Raw genomic sequence first — 16,271 nt, 5'->3', positions numbered from 1 at the left:
GTTAACACGTTTAAATGTTTTACTCACGTCGGCTGCAGTGAAGGAGAGTACGCAGGTTTTGGTTGCGGGCCGTGTCAGTGGCACTATATTGTCCTCAAAGCGGGCAAAAATGTTACTTTGTCTGCCTGGGAGCAAGACATCCTGGTTCGAGACGGGGCTGGTTTTCTTTTTGTAATCCGTGATTGACTGTAGACCCTGCCACATACCTCTTGTGTCTGAGCCGTTGAATTGTGACTCAGGGGGAATAGCTACACTGTTTGTATTCGGTCATGTTTCCGGTCACCTTTCCCTGGTTAAAAGCAGTGGTTCGCGCTTTCAGTTTCACGCGAATGCTGCCATCAATCCACGGTTTCTGGTTTGGGAATGTTTTAATCATTGCTATGGGAATGACATCTTCAATGCACTTTCTAATGAACTCGCTCACCGAATCTGCGTATTCATCAATGTTGTTGTTGAAAGCAATGCGGAACATATCCCAATCCACGTGATCGAAGCAGTCTTGAAGCGTGGAATCAGATTGGTCGGACCAGCGTTCAACAGACCTGAGCGCGGGAGCCTCTTGTTTTAGGTTCTGTCTGTAGGCAGGGAGCAACAAAATTGAGTCGTGGTCAGCTTTTCCGAAAGGAGGGAGGGGGAGGGCCTTATATGAGTCGCAGAAGTTAGAATAGCAATGATCCAAGGTTTTACCAGCACTGGTTGCGCAATCGATATGCTGATATAATTTAGGGAGTCTTGTTTTCAGATTTGCCTTGTTAAAATCCCCAGCTACAATGAATGCAGCCTCAGGATATGTGGTTTCCAGTTTGCAAAGAGTCAAATAAAGTTTGTTCAGGGCCATCGATGTGTCTGCTTGGGGGGGAATATATACGGCTTTTGGGGGAATATACATAGCAGACCAATCCAAACTCATTTCCCGACATGTCTAGCCCATCCATTATCTCAGCCAATCATGGCTAGTGGGAAGGTTCCTGTGGTTTTCTGTGGATAAACCATCTAGGCTCGTAATTTAAATGTTTTCTTCGTATTTACAGATGGCATACACATTTGTTTTTAAGGCACATAAAAGTTCACCTTCCAGGAGGCTTTCAGCAAAAAAATGCATTTTGATAGAAAATAAAATACACTAAAATACCTCTCCTGTGAAGTAGTAATGTGTGACATACGCCTTGCTTCCTGAAATGTGTCACACATACACAACTGAAATATTTTATAATTTACTAGTAATTTCCTATTTTTCTATGTACATCTTTTCAATGGAATATCTTCAATATTTTAGGCTTCGGTGTTTCCATTCAAAATATCTAATCATTTGAATGTCATTATTTCATAATGCATTTAATGTTAATTTAAAAAAAATCAAAACCATGAAATGTTTTTATTAATCGAACCAAAACCAAACCAACCTCAAAAATTACTAATCGCTTAGCACTAACAATTCTCTCTCTCTCCCTTTCTGTCTGCCTCTCTCCCTTCTTTACTTCCCATTCCTCTCTCCCTCCCTCTCCCTCAGGGCCATCTGGTTGTCATTAGTAGAGGGGAGCAGGCAACAAACTTCTTCCTTTTCTATAAACTGACGGATGACTCTTCCCTCCCTCCCTCCCTCCCTCCCTCCCTCCCTCCCTCCCTCCCTCCCTCCCTCCCTCCCTCCCTCCCTCCCTCCCTCCCTCCCTCCCTCCCTCCCTCCCTCCCTCCCTCCCTCCCTCTAGTTTCAGGGCTCATATACAGAAGAGACCGTGGTCTCAGCATTACTCCCTGGCTAAATAAAGGTTAAACTAACTTTCCCCACTTTCTCTTTCCCTCATTCTGTTCCATCAACTGCTGCATTTCAGCCTCTGCATTTCTCTCTCTTCCTCTATATCTCTCTGTATCTCTCTTCTTTCTCTCCCGTCTCTCTCCTCTTTCTCTCTCTCTTTCTAGCGTGGGAAACAGGGCAGGATGTTGTTCAGACAGAGAAGAGAGGAGGTTTGGGGATCTGGTGTGCCCAAATTCCTCCAACTCCCCTTTTCACTCTCAGCATATCCCCTTTTCATCTCTCTCTCTCTCTCTGCCTCCTTTCCCTGCTCCCCCTCTTTCCTCCCTGTCTCTCCTCTCATGTCCTCCTCCGGTGTTCTATCTCTGGCTGTCATGTTATCTCCAGGGTATTACAAGTGTTAGTAGTAATAGTTATGCAGAGGCTGTTATTTGTGTGTCACTATAACCCAGAGGTGGGACCAAGTCATTGTTTTACAAGTCACAAGTAAGTCTCAAGTCTCAGCACTCAAGTCCCAAGTCAAGACAGGCAAGTCCGAGTCAAGTCTCAAGTTCTAAACTTTTGAGTTCCGAGTCGTAAACATGTCGTAATGTGCTCTTCACCAAATTGAATACCATTTCATATTTTAACAAGAGTAATAGTTAGTATATTACATTTATGCAAATCATGAATGCTTTTACCATGAGAAGCCATGAGAAAGACCCCCCCGCCAACCCCCAATAGTGATCGACTATCGAGGATGGCTATGGGGCGCAATCGGGTGATGTAAGCTTGTACACAATCGCCCAACCTTAACACACACACACAGTCTTTCTGCGTGGTTACAGTAGGCTAACGTACGGCAATGGTTTTAGGAACAGTAGTAACATTCATTAGACAGGATTTAGGCTACCAACTCTCGAGGCAGTTGTAGCTCAATCTTGGGTGCAATGATCACGTTCCCCGACTGAATGACTGTGTGGAGGTAGTATCATCTTTCCAAGGGCTCCAATCTGAATTCACCCGCCGACGTTCCTCTGCAACTTTTTCTCAGCTGGCACAATTTGATTGGTTACTGTCCAATTCAAACTGTAGTCCGTTAAATGAAGAGTTGATGCGCTGCACACTTTTTTTAATAGCATCATTTTTAATATTTGGGCTTGGGGAGGGTATCAAGTCAGGTTGAGTCATAAGGCTCAAGTCCAAGTCATGTCACAAGTCATTGGTGTTAAAGTCAAAGTCGAGTTGCAAGTCATCATATTTGTGACTCGAGTTTGACTCGAGTCCAAGTCATGTGACTCTAGTCCACACCTCTGCTATAACCAAATTGGCAGTGTCAGCAGTAATTAAGCCAGTTGAAGACTGAGGCTGCATCCCAAATGGCAACATTTTCACATGTTCCTTTGATGAGCCTTTGTGTCTGAAATTATAAGCCATTGAGGATTTTATAATCCATTGAGGATTCACACACACACACACACACACACACACACAAACATACACAGATCTTTGCATGGTCACTCTGTGGGATACACACCCAGGAAGGAAGTGAGTGTGTTGGATGATAATGCGACAGTTTCCCCTTATTTTCTCTCTCTCTCTCTCTCTCTCTCTCTCTCTCTCTCTCTCTCTCTCTCTCTCTCTCTCTCTCTCTCTCTCATTCCTTTCCTCATATGCTCTGTGTTCTCACACACACACTCTCTCTCTCTCTCTCTCACACACACACACATATATATATATATCTGTCATTGCCAACAAAGGGTATATTACAAAGTATTGAGATAAACTATTGTTATTGACCAAATACTTATTTTCCACCATAATTTGCAAATAAATTCATAAAAAATCCTACAATGTGATTTTCTGGATTTTTTTCTCATTTTGTCTGTCATAGTTGAAGTGTACCTATGATGAAAATTACAGGCCTCTCTCATCTTTTTAAGTGGGAGAACATGCACAATTGGTGGCTGACTCAATACTTTTTTGCCCCACTGTGTATATATATTTTTTAAAGACTCAAACATTTCAAAAGGCATGTATATCTGGACACTTTTGGATACAGAAAGCACCTTCTTCTCCACACAGCAAGGCTGCCCATGAGCGCTGACATGGAGCAGTACCTCACTAGCTGATTTTCCTTTGTCTTATGCAGGCCTGCAATCTGAAGGTCACGTACTGTCAGTACCATAAGCTTGGACTGATAAGTGAGGCTGTTCAGGCATGACACGAGGGGCTGGTATTTCAGTAACTTGTCAGCAAAAGTCTGGACCATGTAAGAGTCGAAACCCACTTCCAAAATGAGCACCCCCCTCTTGCCTCCCCCACAACAACAATATGTGTCTTATTTGGCATAGAAGAAAACACATCATCAACATCAAACCAGACTCCTCTGATGAGAATGTTTGTGAATGTGTACTGTTGGTGAGACAAGGCGATCATGTCTAGGTGCTCATGTCTAGCTATGTACAGTCGTGCCAAAGGTTTTGAGAATGACACGCATATTCATTTCCAGAAAATGTGTTGCTTCAATGTCTTTAGATATTTTATTCAGATGTTACTATGAGATACTGAAGTATAACTACAAGTGTCAAAGGCTTTTATTGACAATTACATGAATTACATTGACCCTTCTTTTTCAAGACCTCTGCAATCCGCCCTGGCGTGCTGTCAATTAACTTCTGGGCCACATCCTGACTGATGGCAGCCCATTCTTGCATAATCAATGCTTGGAGTTTGTCAGAATTTGTGGGTTTTTGTTTGTCCACCAGCCTCTTGAGGATTGACCACAAGTTCTCAATGGAATTAATGTCTGGGGATTTTCCTGGCCATGGACCCAAAATATCAATGTTTTATTCCTCTTAGTTATCACTTTTTCTTTATGGCAAGGTGCTCCATCATGCTGGAAAAGGCATTGTTCGTCACCAAACTGTTCCTGAGTGGTTGGGAGAAGTTGCCTCTCGGAGCATGTGTTGGTACCATTCTTTTTTCATTGCTGTGTTCTTAGGCACAATTGTGAGTGAGCCCAGTCCCTTGGCTGAGAAGCAACCCCTCACATGAATGGTCTCAGGATGCTTTACTGTTGGCATGACACAGGACTGATGGTAGCGCTCACCTTGTCTTCCCCTGGACAAGCTTTTTTCCGGATGCTTCAAACAATCGGAAAGGGGATTCATCAGAGAAAATGACCTAGTCCTCAGCAGTCCAATCCCTGTACCTTTTGAGGAATACCAGTCTGTCCCTGATGTTTTTCCTGGAGAGACGTGGCTTCTTTGCTCTTCTTCTTGACACCAGGCCATCCTCCAAAAGTCTTCGTCTGACTGTGCGTGCAGGTGCACTCACACCTGCCTGCTGCCATTCCTGAGTAAGCTCTGTACTAGTGGTGCCCCAATCCCACAGCTGAATCAACTTTAGGAGACGGTCCTGGCGCCTTCTTCACAACAATTGAACCGCTCTGCTTGAAGTTCTTGATGATCCGATAAATGGTTGATTTAGGTGCAATCTTACTGGCAGCAATATCCTTGCCTGTGAAGCCCTTTTTGTGCAAAGCAATGATGACAGCACGTGTTTCCTTGCAGATAACCATGGATGACAGAGGAAAAACAATGATTCTAAGCACTACCCTCCTTTTGAAGCTTCCAGTCTGTTATTCGAACTCAATCAGCATGACAGCGTGATCTCCAGCCTTGTCCTCGTCAACACTCACACCTGTGTTAATGAGATAATCACTGACATGATGTCAGTTGGTCCTTTTGTAGCAGGCTGAAATGCAGTGGAAATGTTTTTTTGGGTATTCAGTTCATTTGCATGGCAAAGAGGGACTTTGCAATTAATTGATTCATCTTCATAACATTCTGGAGTATATGCAAATTTCCATCATACAAACTGAGGCAGCAGACTTTGTGAAAATTCATATTTGTGTCATTCTCAACTTTTGGCCACGATTGTACAGGTCCTTGTATGAGTGGCTGAGTGGCAACCATTAACATGTGTAACAGACTCCATTACATTTGACTCGTGCGAGATACATAACGGATCATGTTTTGCAGGGTACCAAAGTGCTGTCGTCACAGACAGACACATGCGCACACAGGCACGCACACACATACAGCTTTCTCTTCCTCGGTTTAGTGTAACTATTGCGTCATGCAGATCAGGGAAAGTGCACAGTATCAAATCCATTGTTTGAACGCTTCCCCCAAAGTGTGTGTGGTATCCCACTGTAAAAATCTATGGTAAGACTTGAAAATTGCTGTCTAGCCATGACCCCCAACACATTGACAGAGCTTGAAGAATTATGAAAAGAATAATGGGCAAATATTGCACAATCCAGGTGTGCAAAGCTCTTAGAGAAGTACCCAAGAAGACTCACAGCTATAAATCTGTTACTACTAACCTTATCCATTAGTTACTTTAGTGGGAAAAGCATCAAAACAGCTTTGTTTAAGTACAAATTGACCCACCCCTTCCTCCCCCCACCCCCTCTTTTCTTACAAGGAGGAAGTGATAGTTGCCACCGATTATTAGAGGAAGTTCTGTGTGTGTATGGTTATAGGTGAATAGTTTTTGTCTAGGGGAGGAGAAATAACTAGCTCCTACTTACCCTATCACTTTTCCTAGTGACGCCATGTGACATTTAGTAGCTGCACTGATTGGGCTATATTTGTCTTAGACAGAGATACCTCAAATCCCAAGACACACACACACACACACACACACACACACACACACACACACACACACACACACACACACACACACACACACACACACACACACACACACACACACACACACACACACACACACACACACACAGTGGTGTGAGAGGAAAGGTGTGGTCCCTCCATCATTGTTTTATTAGAAGGAGAAAGAACAAGGGAGGTATGGTTGGAGGAGAAAGAGATCAAGGGAGGAGGAAGAAGAAGAGGGCTGAACTTTCTGGACTTTTCTGTTTCGAATCTGTGCTTGGGATGTCCTCAAGACATTAAAACAATTTTCAATACATGTCCCACATGTTGGCCACTCTGATTCTTCTTAAAGATATAAGGATATATGAATATCTCAGAAAATTAGACAGACACATGAGAGCAGGTCCTGTTTCAATGGTTCCACAGGAACCTCACAAATAGCAGATCTGAACACATGGAACTCCCACATGAGAAGCCACATTATAAAATTGATGGTTCGAACCCTGAATGCTGATTGGCTGATATTAAACCGTACCACGGGTATGACAAAATATGTATTTTTACTGCTCTAATTACGTTGGCAACCAATAGTAATAAGGCACCTCAGGAGTTTGTGGTATATAGCCAATATACCATGGCTACGGGCTGTATTCAGAGACTCCGCATTGCGTCGTGCATAAGAACAGCCCTTAGCCATGGTATATTGGCCATATACCTCACCCCCTCGTGCCTTATTGCTTAATTAGAATACGTCGATAACAATCGATTCAATTTGGAAAAGTTCTCCCATCTGAAATATGTCTGTATCTTACAGGCCTACACATAGGCCCATTGTTCCAGTGTGTGAACTGTAGTAGAATGCTGTCACAAAGTAAAAATGCATTGAATAATAGTCTAGCTGCAAGGACTTTCTCTCTGTACCCCTCTATCTCGTTTTCTCCTTCTCTTTCCCTAAAATATAGTAGTAGTAATGATGGAAAGGCTTACTATTACACACTGAGCCAACAACATGTACAGGCCAATATATACCTGGAATGTGTGCCTGGAACAAACAAACAGAGAGAGAGACCCTCTGTTACTCAACAATTCAGGACATTTGGAGGATATGTCAGCTTGCTTCATCACCGTGGAGTGTTTGTGGGCGGATGTGTGTGTGTGACCTTGTGTGTGTGTGTGACCCAAGGGCCCTGGTATTTACATGGCCATTTAGATCTGTGATTAGTGGTCTCTCTAACACACATACTCCACATGTGGGATGGACTCTTGGCGGTTGGTTAGCTAGCGAGTCAGTTACCGTGGTCTCCAGGGAGTCGTCATGCCGATGTTGTAATGAAACCAAGGCCTCTGGGAGAGGTGTGTGTGTGTGTTTGCCTCAGGGAGAGAATATAAATGTCCTAACGACCCAGAAGCATTGTCCCCAGGAAGTAACATTTACACACAGGCCAATCAGGAACGACCGGCTGCACCAGAAACAAATCCCATTGGTCTGCTGGTCCTGACCTCCAACCTTTCATGACCGCTTTCCATCCAGAAAGATGTCTGGATGGAAAGAGAGTGGGAGGAAGAGAGGGAGAGTGAGGGAGTCAGAGAAATACAGTCAGGACGACCTTCAGCTTAACAGCACAAATATTTAGTGTGGCCTCAACTCTGTTTATGGTGCCCTTTACGAAGATGTTGCCCCCCCCTCTCTTTCTCTTCCTCCTTCCTCCTCTCCCTCCCCTTTTCTTCTTTCTTTCTCTCCTTTCTTCTGTCCATCCTCTCCTTCTCCTTTCTCTCTCCCTCTCTTTCACTTCTTCCTTCCCTATTTCCTTCTCTGTCTCCTTCTATCCCTCTTTCTGCCTGGTGTACAGTCTTTCTCAGACCTACAACCTAGCCCTCAGTTTTGTACACTGTTAGGTTCAGTGTCTGTCAGTGTGACTTTGAACAGCCATAGAAGGTGCCCGGAAACCTCAAAGCTTATAGCTGCTCCACTTCACATACTGTTTATGTCTGAGAGAGGGATGAAAGAAAGATGAGAGGTGGGAGGTGGATGAGAGGATAGAAAGAAAGGATCTGGGGTTGGAAGAAAGGGGGGGAAGGTATACAAAAAGGTTGAGGGGATAGAGGAGGGATTGCATGAGGGACAGGAGGAGAGGGGTTAGAAGTAATGGATGTAAAAAGTATAAAAATCTTAATTTCTATTTCACTCCTCTTCCTTTTCTTGTTCTATTGCTCTATTATTCTCTGTCCTGCTTCTTCTTACTTGTCTCACTGTCTGTCTCTCTCACTATCTCTCTCTGTATCTGTCTCTGTCTTGTCTGAAAAACTTTTTTCAAGCAATATATGTGGGACTGACCACAATGACAAGTAATAACATGCTTTATCTGTATCCCTTTCTGTCTTTCTGTCTTTATTTCTCTCTCTCTCTCTCTCTCTCTCTCTCTCTCTCTCTCTCTCTCTCTCTCTCTCTCTCTCTCTCTCATTCTATAACTCCATATATCTCTCTTTTTCAGGAAGTGGAAATTCTTGACATTAGCCAGATAAGAGACACCAGAACGGGGAAGTTAGCCAAACTACCAAAGGTGGGTAACGTGTATGTGTGTTTTCATTTTCCGTTGCAAAATGTTTTGCTACATTTTGATATGGTTCTACGGTGTGCACTTTATGAATACGGCCACAACGATGATCCTATCACAGCTGTGGATAGAGAATACGTCATGGGATACATTTGATTTACATTACATTTGACATTTTGGAGAGTTCGATGTGACTAATGATTATACATACACTTGATGACTGATAGGTGGCGCTGTGTTGAAACCACCGTGCCTCCATCTTGGCACTCCCCCACCATTGTAAACTATATTTTGGAAGCTATAGAAATGCATTTATTAATGTCTGCATATATTTTTGCCACATTTATTCTATTACAGACACCTTAATATATAGTACCAGTCAAAAGTTTGGACACACCTACTCATTCCAGGGTTTTTCTTTATTTTTTACTATTTCCTAAATTATAGAATAATAGTGAAGACATTAAAACTATGAAATAACACATAGGAAATCATGTAGCAACCAAAAAAGTATTAAACAGAAAATATATTTGATATTCTTCAAAATAGCCACCCTTTGCCTTGATGACAGCTTTACACACTCTTGGCATTCTCTCAACCAGCTTCATGACGTAGTCACCTGAAATTAATTTCAATTAACAGGTGTGCCTTGTTAAAAGTTAATTTGTGGAATTTCTTTCCTTCTAAATGTGTTTGAGCCAATCAGTTCTGTTGTCACAAGGTAGGGATGATAAGTGTGATAAGTGTGACCTTAATTGCCTACCGAGTAAAATTTCTATTAAACCTGGCGGTCAGACAGGGAAATGGTTTTATACCATTCATGATGGCATGATGTTTTGATAACCGTGTAAATCTCTCAAGGACAAGGTGACTTTAATCAATATATTTGGCTGTATTTACCCTCCAAAAATTAAGCACTACTTAGCTGCTAATTTGGCAATCATAAAGATCTACAAAATGCCATGATGATCTGAACTAGACTGCCGAATCGAGGCAATGGTACGAATATTAACTATCTAATGTCAGCTAAGAAATAAAAATAAAATTGTAGTAATGTATAAATTGGCTACATTGTGCAAGTTTTTATTTGACATAATACCTATTAGCAAAGGTGTCAGCTAAAGATGATGTGCAGGAGCTTGCAGGGTTTTGTAGTTTTGTATGTCTTCTTTTGATGATAATTCGCATTTTCTAATCTGAGTGTAATTAGAGCCAAATGTATTGATAAAAGTCACCTGTCTGATAGAGATTTACATTGTTATCAAAATGTCATGCCAGGGTAAGCCTACACAAAACACAGCCATTAAGTGTTTCTAAAATCCCCAACGTGGAAAATTAATGGTGGAAAAACAATTGGAACCATTTCCCTGTTTGACTGCTAGGTTTTATGGGTATTATGACACCTCCACTGTGGGGCTCTAAGGAGGAGAGCCAATATGGCCGACCGGTTGCTTAAAAGCCTCTCAATGGCCAATACATAGCATCAGCCATCCAGGGTTTATATACATCATTGGATATGAAACATCCTTGCTTCATACTGGTCCTCAGTGCAAGGAGTTGTGTAGAAAAGTGTTCCCTGTTTCCAGTTGCCACTCTCTGCTTGTCTGGTTACGCACGCACGCAGGCACACACACACACACACGCACACACACACACACACACACACACACACACACACACAACACACACACAAATTATGTAAGCAGAGACAGTGGAGCAGGAAGTAGTTGATTAAGCTGTGGGCATAGTTCGCACTCAACATTGCCCTTAACCACAGATCTAGGATCAGCTTCTCCTACGCCCAAGCCTAATCTTAATCACTACACGCTATAATTGAAAACTGACCAGAGATGCTGTTTGCTTTGTTCTAAATACATACAGTATATATACACAGTGGTGCAACTTTCACTGGGGACAGGGCCACATTCTGAAATTGATTTGTTGTCCCCCCCAGTTTTATCATTGGAATGTGGTACAAGATGAGGACGCCTCCGAGCGGTCGAGTAGGCTGTTTACATAATGTTGCTGCTACCGTCTCTTATGAACGAAAAGAGCTTCTGGACATCAGAACTGGGATTATTCACCTCAAATTGGACGAGGAGTTCTTCTTCATTGAGTCGGACGCAAGAGATATACTGCAGACACCCGACCAGGCCCCAATCCCCGTAATTCGCTGGAGAAGGAAACTGAGATTTCGGGGGCAAAAGATCAGCGTGACGTGCGAGGATCAGGCGACGAGTAGCTAATCTGCCCTTGCCCTCTGTTCTGCTAGCTAATGTTCAATCGCTGGAAAATAAATGGGACGAACTGTAAGCACATATATCCTACCAACGGGACATTAATAACTGTAATATCTTATGTTTCACCGAATCGTGGCTGAACGACGACATTAAGAACATACAGCTGGCGGGTTATACACTCTATCAGCAAGACATCGTTGTGTTTGGAGGAAAAAGGGGGATGCTTGCAAGCTGAGGAACACCATCCCAACCGTGTAGCACATGGGTGGCAACATCATGTTGTGGGGGTGCTTTGCTGCAGGAGGGACTGGTGCACTTCACAAAATGGATGGCATCAAGAGGAGGAAAATGATGTGGATATATTGAAGCAACATCTCAAGACATCAGTCAGGAAGTTAAAGCTTGGTCGCAAATGGGTCTTCCAAATGGACAATGACCCCAAGCATACTTCCAAAGTTGTGGCAAAATGGCTTATGGACAACAAGTCAATGTAATGGAGTGCCCATCACAAAGCCCTGACCTCAATCCCATAGAGAATTTTTGGGCAGAACTGAAAAAGCGCGTGCTAGCAGGGAGGCCTACAATCCTGAGTCAGTTACATCAGCTCTTTCAGGAGGAATGGGCCAAAATTCACCCAACTTATTGTGGGAAGCTTTTGGAAGGCTACCTGAAATGCTTGACCCAAGTTAAACAATTTAGAGTCAATGCTACCAAATACTAATTTAGTTTATGTAAACTTCTGACCCACTGGGAATGTGTTGAAAGAAATAAAAGCGGAAATAAATCATTCTCTGTACTATTATTCTGACATTGCACATTCTTAAAATAAAGTGGGGATCCTAACTGACCTGAGACAGGGAATTTTTACTAGGATTATCTTTCATTAATTGTGAAAAACTGAGTTTAAATGTATTTGGCTAAGGTGTGTGTAAACTTCGATTGTATATTATCTCCCCCCACTTCTATAACCAAAGTTGCATCCCTGCATATGCATACAGTATAACGTTTATATTATAAACAGAAGTACAGAATGACAGTATCTTATAGAGCAGGACTACCCAACTGGTGGTCCGCGGGCCAAGTTTTCTGGAAATGAGATACACGTGATCTCTGACAAATGTAAGCAAGGTTTGAAATGACTATGTTTTAGTCAAATATTATACACTGCTCAAAAAAATAAAGGGAACACTAAAATAACACATCCTAGATCTGAATGAATGAAATATTCTTATTAAATACATTTTTCTTTACATAGTTGAATGTGCTAACGACAAAATCACACAAAAATGATCAATGGAAATCAAATTTATCAACCCATGGAGGTCTGGATTTGGAGTCACACTCAAAATGAAAGTGGAAAACCACACTACAGGCTGATCCAACTTTGATGTAATGTCCTTAAAACAAGTCAAAATGGGGATCAGTAGTGTGTGTGGCCTCCACGTGCCTGTATGACCTCCCTACAACGCCTGGGCATGCTCCTGATGAGGTGGCGGATGGTCTCCTGAGGGATCTCCTCCCAGACCTGGACTAAAGCATCTGCCAACTCCTGGACAGTCTGTGGTGCAACGTGGCGTTGGTGGATGGAGCGAGACATGATGTCCCAGATGTGCTCAATTGGATTCAGGTCTGGGGAACGGGCGGGCCAGTCCATAGCATCAATGCCTTCCTCTTGCCTTCCTTTATTTTTTTGAGCAGTGTATATGTTTGGGCTTCTTGCTGTCAGTTTGCAATCTACAAATTATTTGTTATTATTTTCTGCCCCCCTGACCATCCGCTCAATAAAGACTTGACTGAGTTAGAGTTCATCTCAGGAAATCAGTCAATTGAAATACATTCATTAGACCATAATCTATGGATTTCACATGACTAGGCAGGGGTGCCTCCATGGGTGGGCCTTGGAGGGCATAGGCTCACCAACTTGGCATTCAGGCCCAGCCAATCAGAATGTGTTTTTCCTGACTAAAGGGCTTTATTACAGTCAGAAATACACCTCAGCACTTCCTCCCCCTCAGATATGGAGGTCCTGGGCTGGCGTGGTTACTGTCAAATTCTCTATAATTTAAGTTGGAGGCAGCTTATGGTAGAGAAATGAACATGCAATTCTCTGGCAGCAGCTCTGGTGGACATTCCTCAGTCAGCATGCAATTGCACGCTCCCTCAAAACATGAGACATCTCTGGCATTGTGTTGTGTGACAAAACTGCACATTTGGTTATTCTTTAAAAGTGCCTTCCTCACCATCTTAAATAAGCATGCTCCAGTCAAAAAAATGTGAACCAGGAACAGATATTGCCCTTGGTTCACTCCAGACCTGTCTGCCCTTGACCAGCACAAAAACATCATGTGGTGTGTGTACTGCATTAGCATCGAATAGCCACCACGATATGAAACTTTTCGGGGAAGTTAGGAACCAATCAATATACACAGACAGTTAGGAAAGCTAAGGCTATCTTTTTCAAACAGAAATTTGGATCCTGTAGCACAAACTCCAAAAAGTTCTGGGATACTGTAAAGTCCATGGAGAATAAGAGCACCTCCTCCCAGCTGCCCAATGCACTGAGGCTAGGAAACACTGTCACCACCGATAAATCCACTTTAATTGAGAATTTCAATAAGCATTTTTCTACGGCTGGCCATGCTTTCCACCTGGCTACCCCTACCCCGGTCAACTGACCGGCACCCTCCACAGCAACTCGCCCAAGCCTCCACCATTTCTCCTACACCCAAATCCAGATAGCTAATTTTCTGAAAGAGCTGCAAAATCTGGACCCCTATAAATCAGCCGGGCTAGACAATCTGAACCCTCTCTTTCTAAAAATATCTGAAATTGTTGCAACCCCTATTACTAGCCTGTTCAACCTCTCTTTCGTATTGTTTGAGATTCCCAAAGATTGGAGAGCTGCTGCGATCATCTCCCTTTTCAAAGGGGGAGACACTCTGGACCCAAACTGCTACAGACCGATATCTATCCTACCCTGCCTTTATAAGGTCTTCGAAAGCCAAGTTAATAAACAGATCACCGACCATTTTGAATCCCACTGGACCTTCTCAGCTATGCAATCTGGTTTCAGAGCTGGTCATGGGTGCACCTCAGCCACGCTCAAGGTCCTAAACGATATCATAACCACCATTGATAAGAGACATTACTGTGCAGCTGTATTCATCAACCTGACCAAGGCTTTCGACTCTGTCATTCACCACATTCTTATCGGCAGACTCTTCAGCCTTGGTTTCTCAAATGACTGCCCTGCCTGCTTCTCTGATAGAGTTCAGTGTGTCAAATCGGAGGGCCTGTTGTCCGGACCTCTGGCAGTCTCTATGGGGTTGTCACAGGGTTCAATTCTCGGGCTGACTCTCTTCTCTACATCAATGATGTCGCTCTTGCTGCTGGTGGTTCTCTGATCCACCTCTATGCAGACGACACCATTCTGTATATTTCTGACCCTTCTTTGGACACTGTGTTAACTAACCTCCACATGAGCTTCAATGCCATACAACTCTCCTTCCGTGGCCTCCAACTGCTCTTAAATGCAAGTAAAACTAAATGCATGCTCTTAAACCGGTCGCTGCCCGTACCTGCCCGCCCATCCAGCATCACTACTCTGTACGGTTCTGACTTAGGTATTTGTAGTTGTCCACATATTCTAAGTGTCTGGTTAGACTGTAAACTCTCCTTCCAAGACTCACATTAAGCATCTCCAATCAAAATTAAATCTAGAATCATCTTCCTATTTCGCAACAAAGCATCCTTCACTCATGCGACCAAACATACCCTCGTAAAACTGACCATCCTACCTATCCTTGACTTCAGCGATGTCATTTACAAAATAGCCTCCAACACTCTACTCAACAAATTGGATGCAGTCTATCACAGTGCCATCTGTTTTGTCAACAAAGCCCCATATACTACTCACCACTGCGAGCTGTACGCTCTTGTTGGCTGGCCCTCGCTTCATACTCGTCGCCAAACCCACTTGCTCCAGGTCATCTACAAGTCTCTGCTAGGTAAAGCCTCGCCTTAACTCAGCTTGCTGGTCACCATAGCAGCACCCACCCGTAGCACGCGCTCCAGCAGGTATATCTCACTAGTCACCCCCAAAGCCAATTCCTCCTTTGGCCACCTTTCCTTACAGTTCTCTGCTGCCAATGACTGGAACGAACCTGAAGCTGGAGACTCGTATCTCCCTCATTATCTTTAAGCACCAGCTCACAGATCACTGCACTTTTACATAGCCATCTGCAAATAGCTCGTCCAACTCCCTCATCCCCATCTTGTATTGTTTTTGTATCTTGCTCCTTTGCACCCCAGTATCTCTACTTGCACATTTGTCTTCTGCACATCAATCACTCCAGTGTCTAATTGGTATATTGTAATTACTTCGCCACCATTGCCTATTTATTGCCTTACATCCCTTATCTTACCTCATTTGCTCACACTGTATATAGATTTTCTTCTGGTTTGCTTTATTCTTGGCCAGGATGCAGTTGTAAATTAGAACTTGTTCTCACCTAGCCTACCTGGTTAAATAAAGGTGATTTTTTTTTTTTTTAAAGTGGCCTTTTATTGTCCTCAGCACATGAGGCACCTGTTATGATCATGCTGTTTAGTCAGCCTCTGGATATGCCACACCTGTCAGGTCTTGGCAAAGTGCTCACTAACAGGGATGTAAACAGATTTGTTAACACAATTTGAGAGAAATATGCTTTTTGTGCATATGGAACATTTCTGGGATATTTTATTTCAGCTCATTAAACATGGGACCAACACATTTTTGTTCAGTGTAGTTGCTGATCCCTCTTATAGAGAATGAACAGTAAAGTATAGAAAAATGATCAAAGCTGGGAAGGACGATGGTAGTTGGTATGTTGTTAGTTTTTGTATATACTGTATGTTGATGGACCATGTGTTAGTGATGCGTTACTGATGTGTATTGTAGTTATGATGTAGTTAGTAATGTTCTTAGCGTGTATTTAGCATATTATTAGCATATTGTATTTTACTAACGTGTTGTACGTTCTCTCCCATAGGACCCGGTGTTAAGAGGTGCACTGGGTTC

At 43.0% G+C, this 16,271-nt stretch overlaps 1 protein-coding gene across 3 annotated transcripts in view; it reads left to right on the top strand.

Annotated features, from left to right (window-relative positions):
• LOC135516080 (1-phosphatidylinositol 4,5-bisphosphate phosphodiesterase beta-3-like) overlaps window positions 1–16,271 on the top strand; it is a 113,674-nt gene that overhangs the window by 56,335 nt on the left and 41,068 nt on the right. For all 3 annotated transcript variants that reach the window (XM_064940095.1, XM_064940094.1, XM_064940096.1), the window contains exon 3: window positions 8,910–8,978. In XM_064940095.1, the coding sequence (XP_064796167.1) occupies window positions 8,910–8,978 (69 nt within the window). The remainder of the gene's footprint in view (window positions 1–8,909; window positions 8,979–16,271) is intronic.

This window comes from Oncorhynchus masou, chromosome 27 (genome assembly GCF_036934945.1).
Source record: "Oncorhynchus masou masou isolate Uvic2021 chromosome 27, UVic_Omas_1.1, whole genome shotgun sequence".
NCBI classification, from domain to species: Eukaryota; Metazoa; Chordata; class Actinopteri; order Salmoniformes; family Salmonidae; genus Oncorhynchus; species Oncorhynchus masou.
The sequence above is the reverse complement of the archived record's forward strand: the minus strand, read 5'-3'. Positions and strand labels throughout refer to the sequence as shown.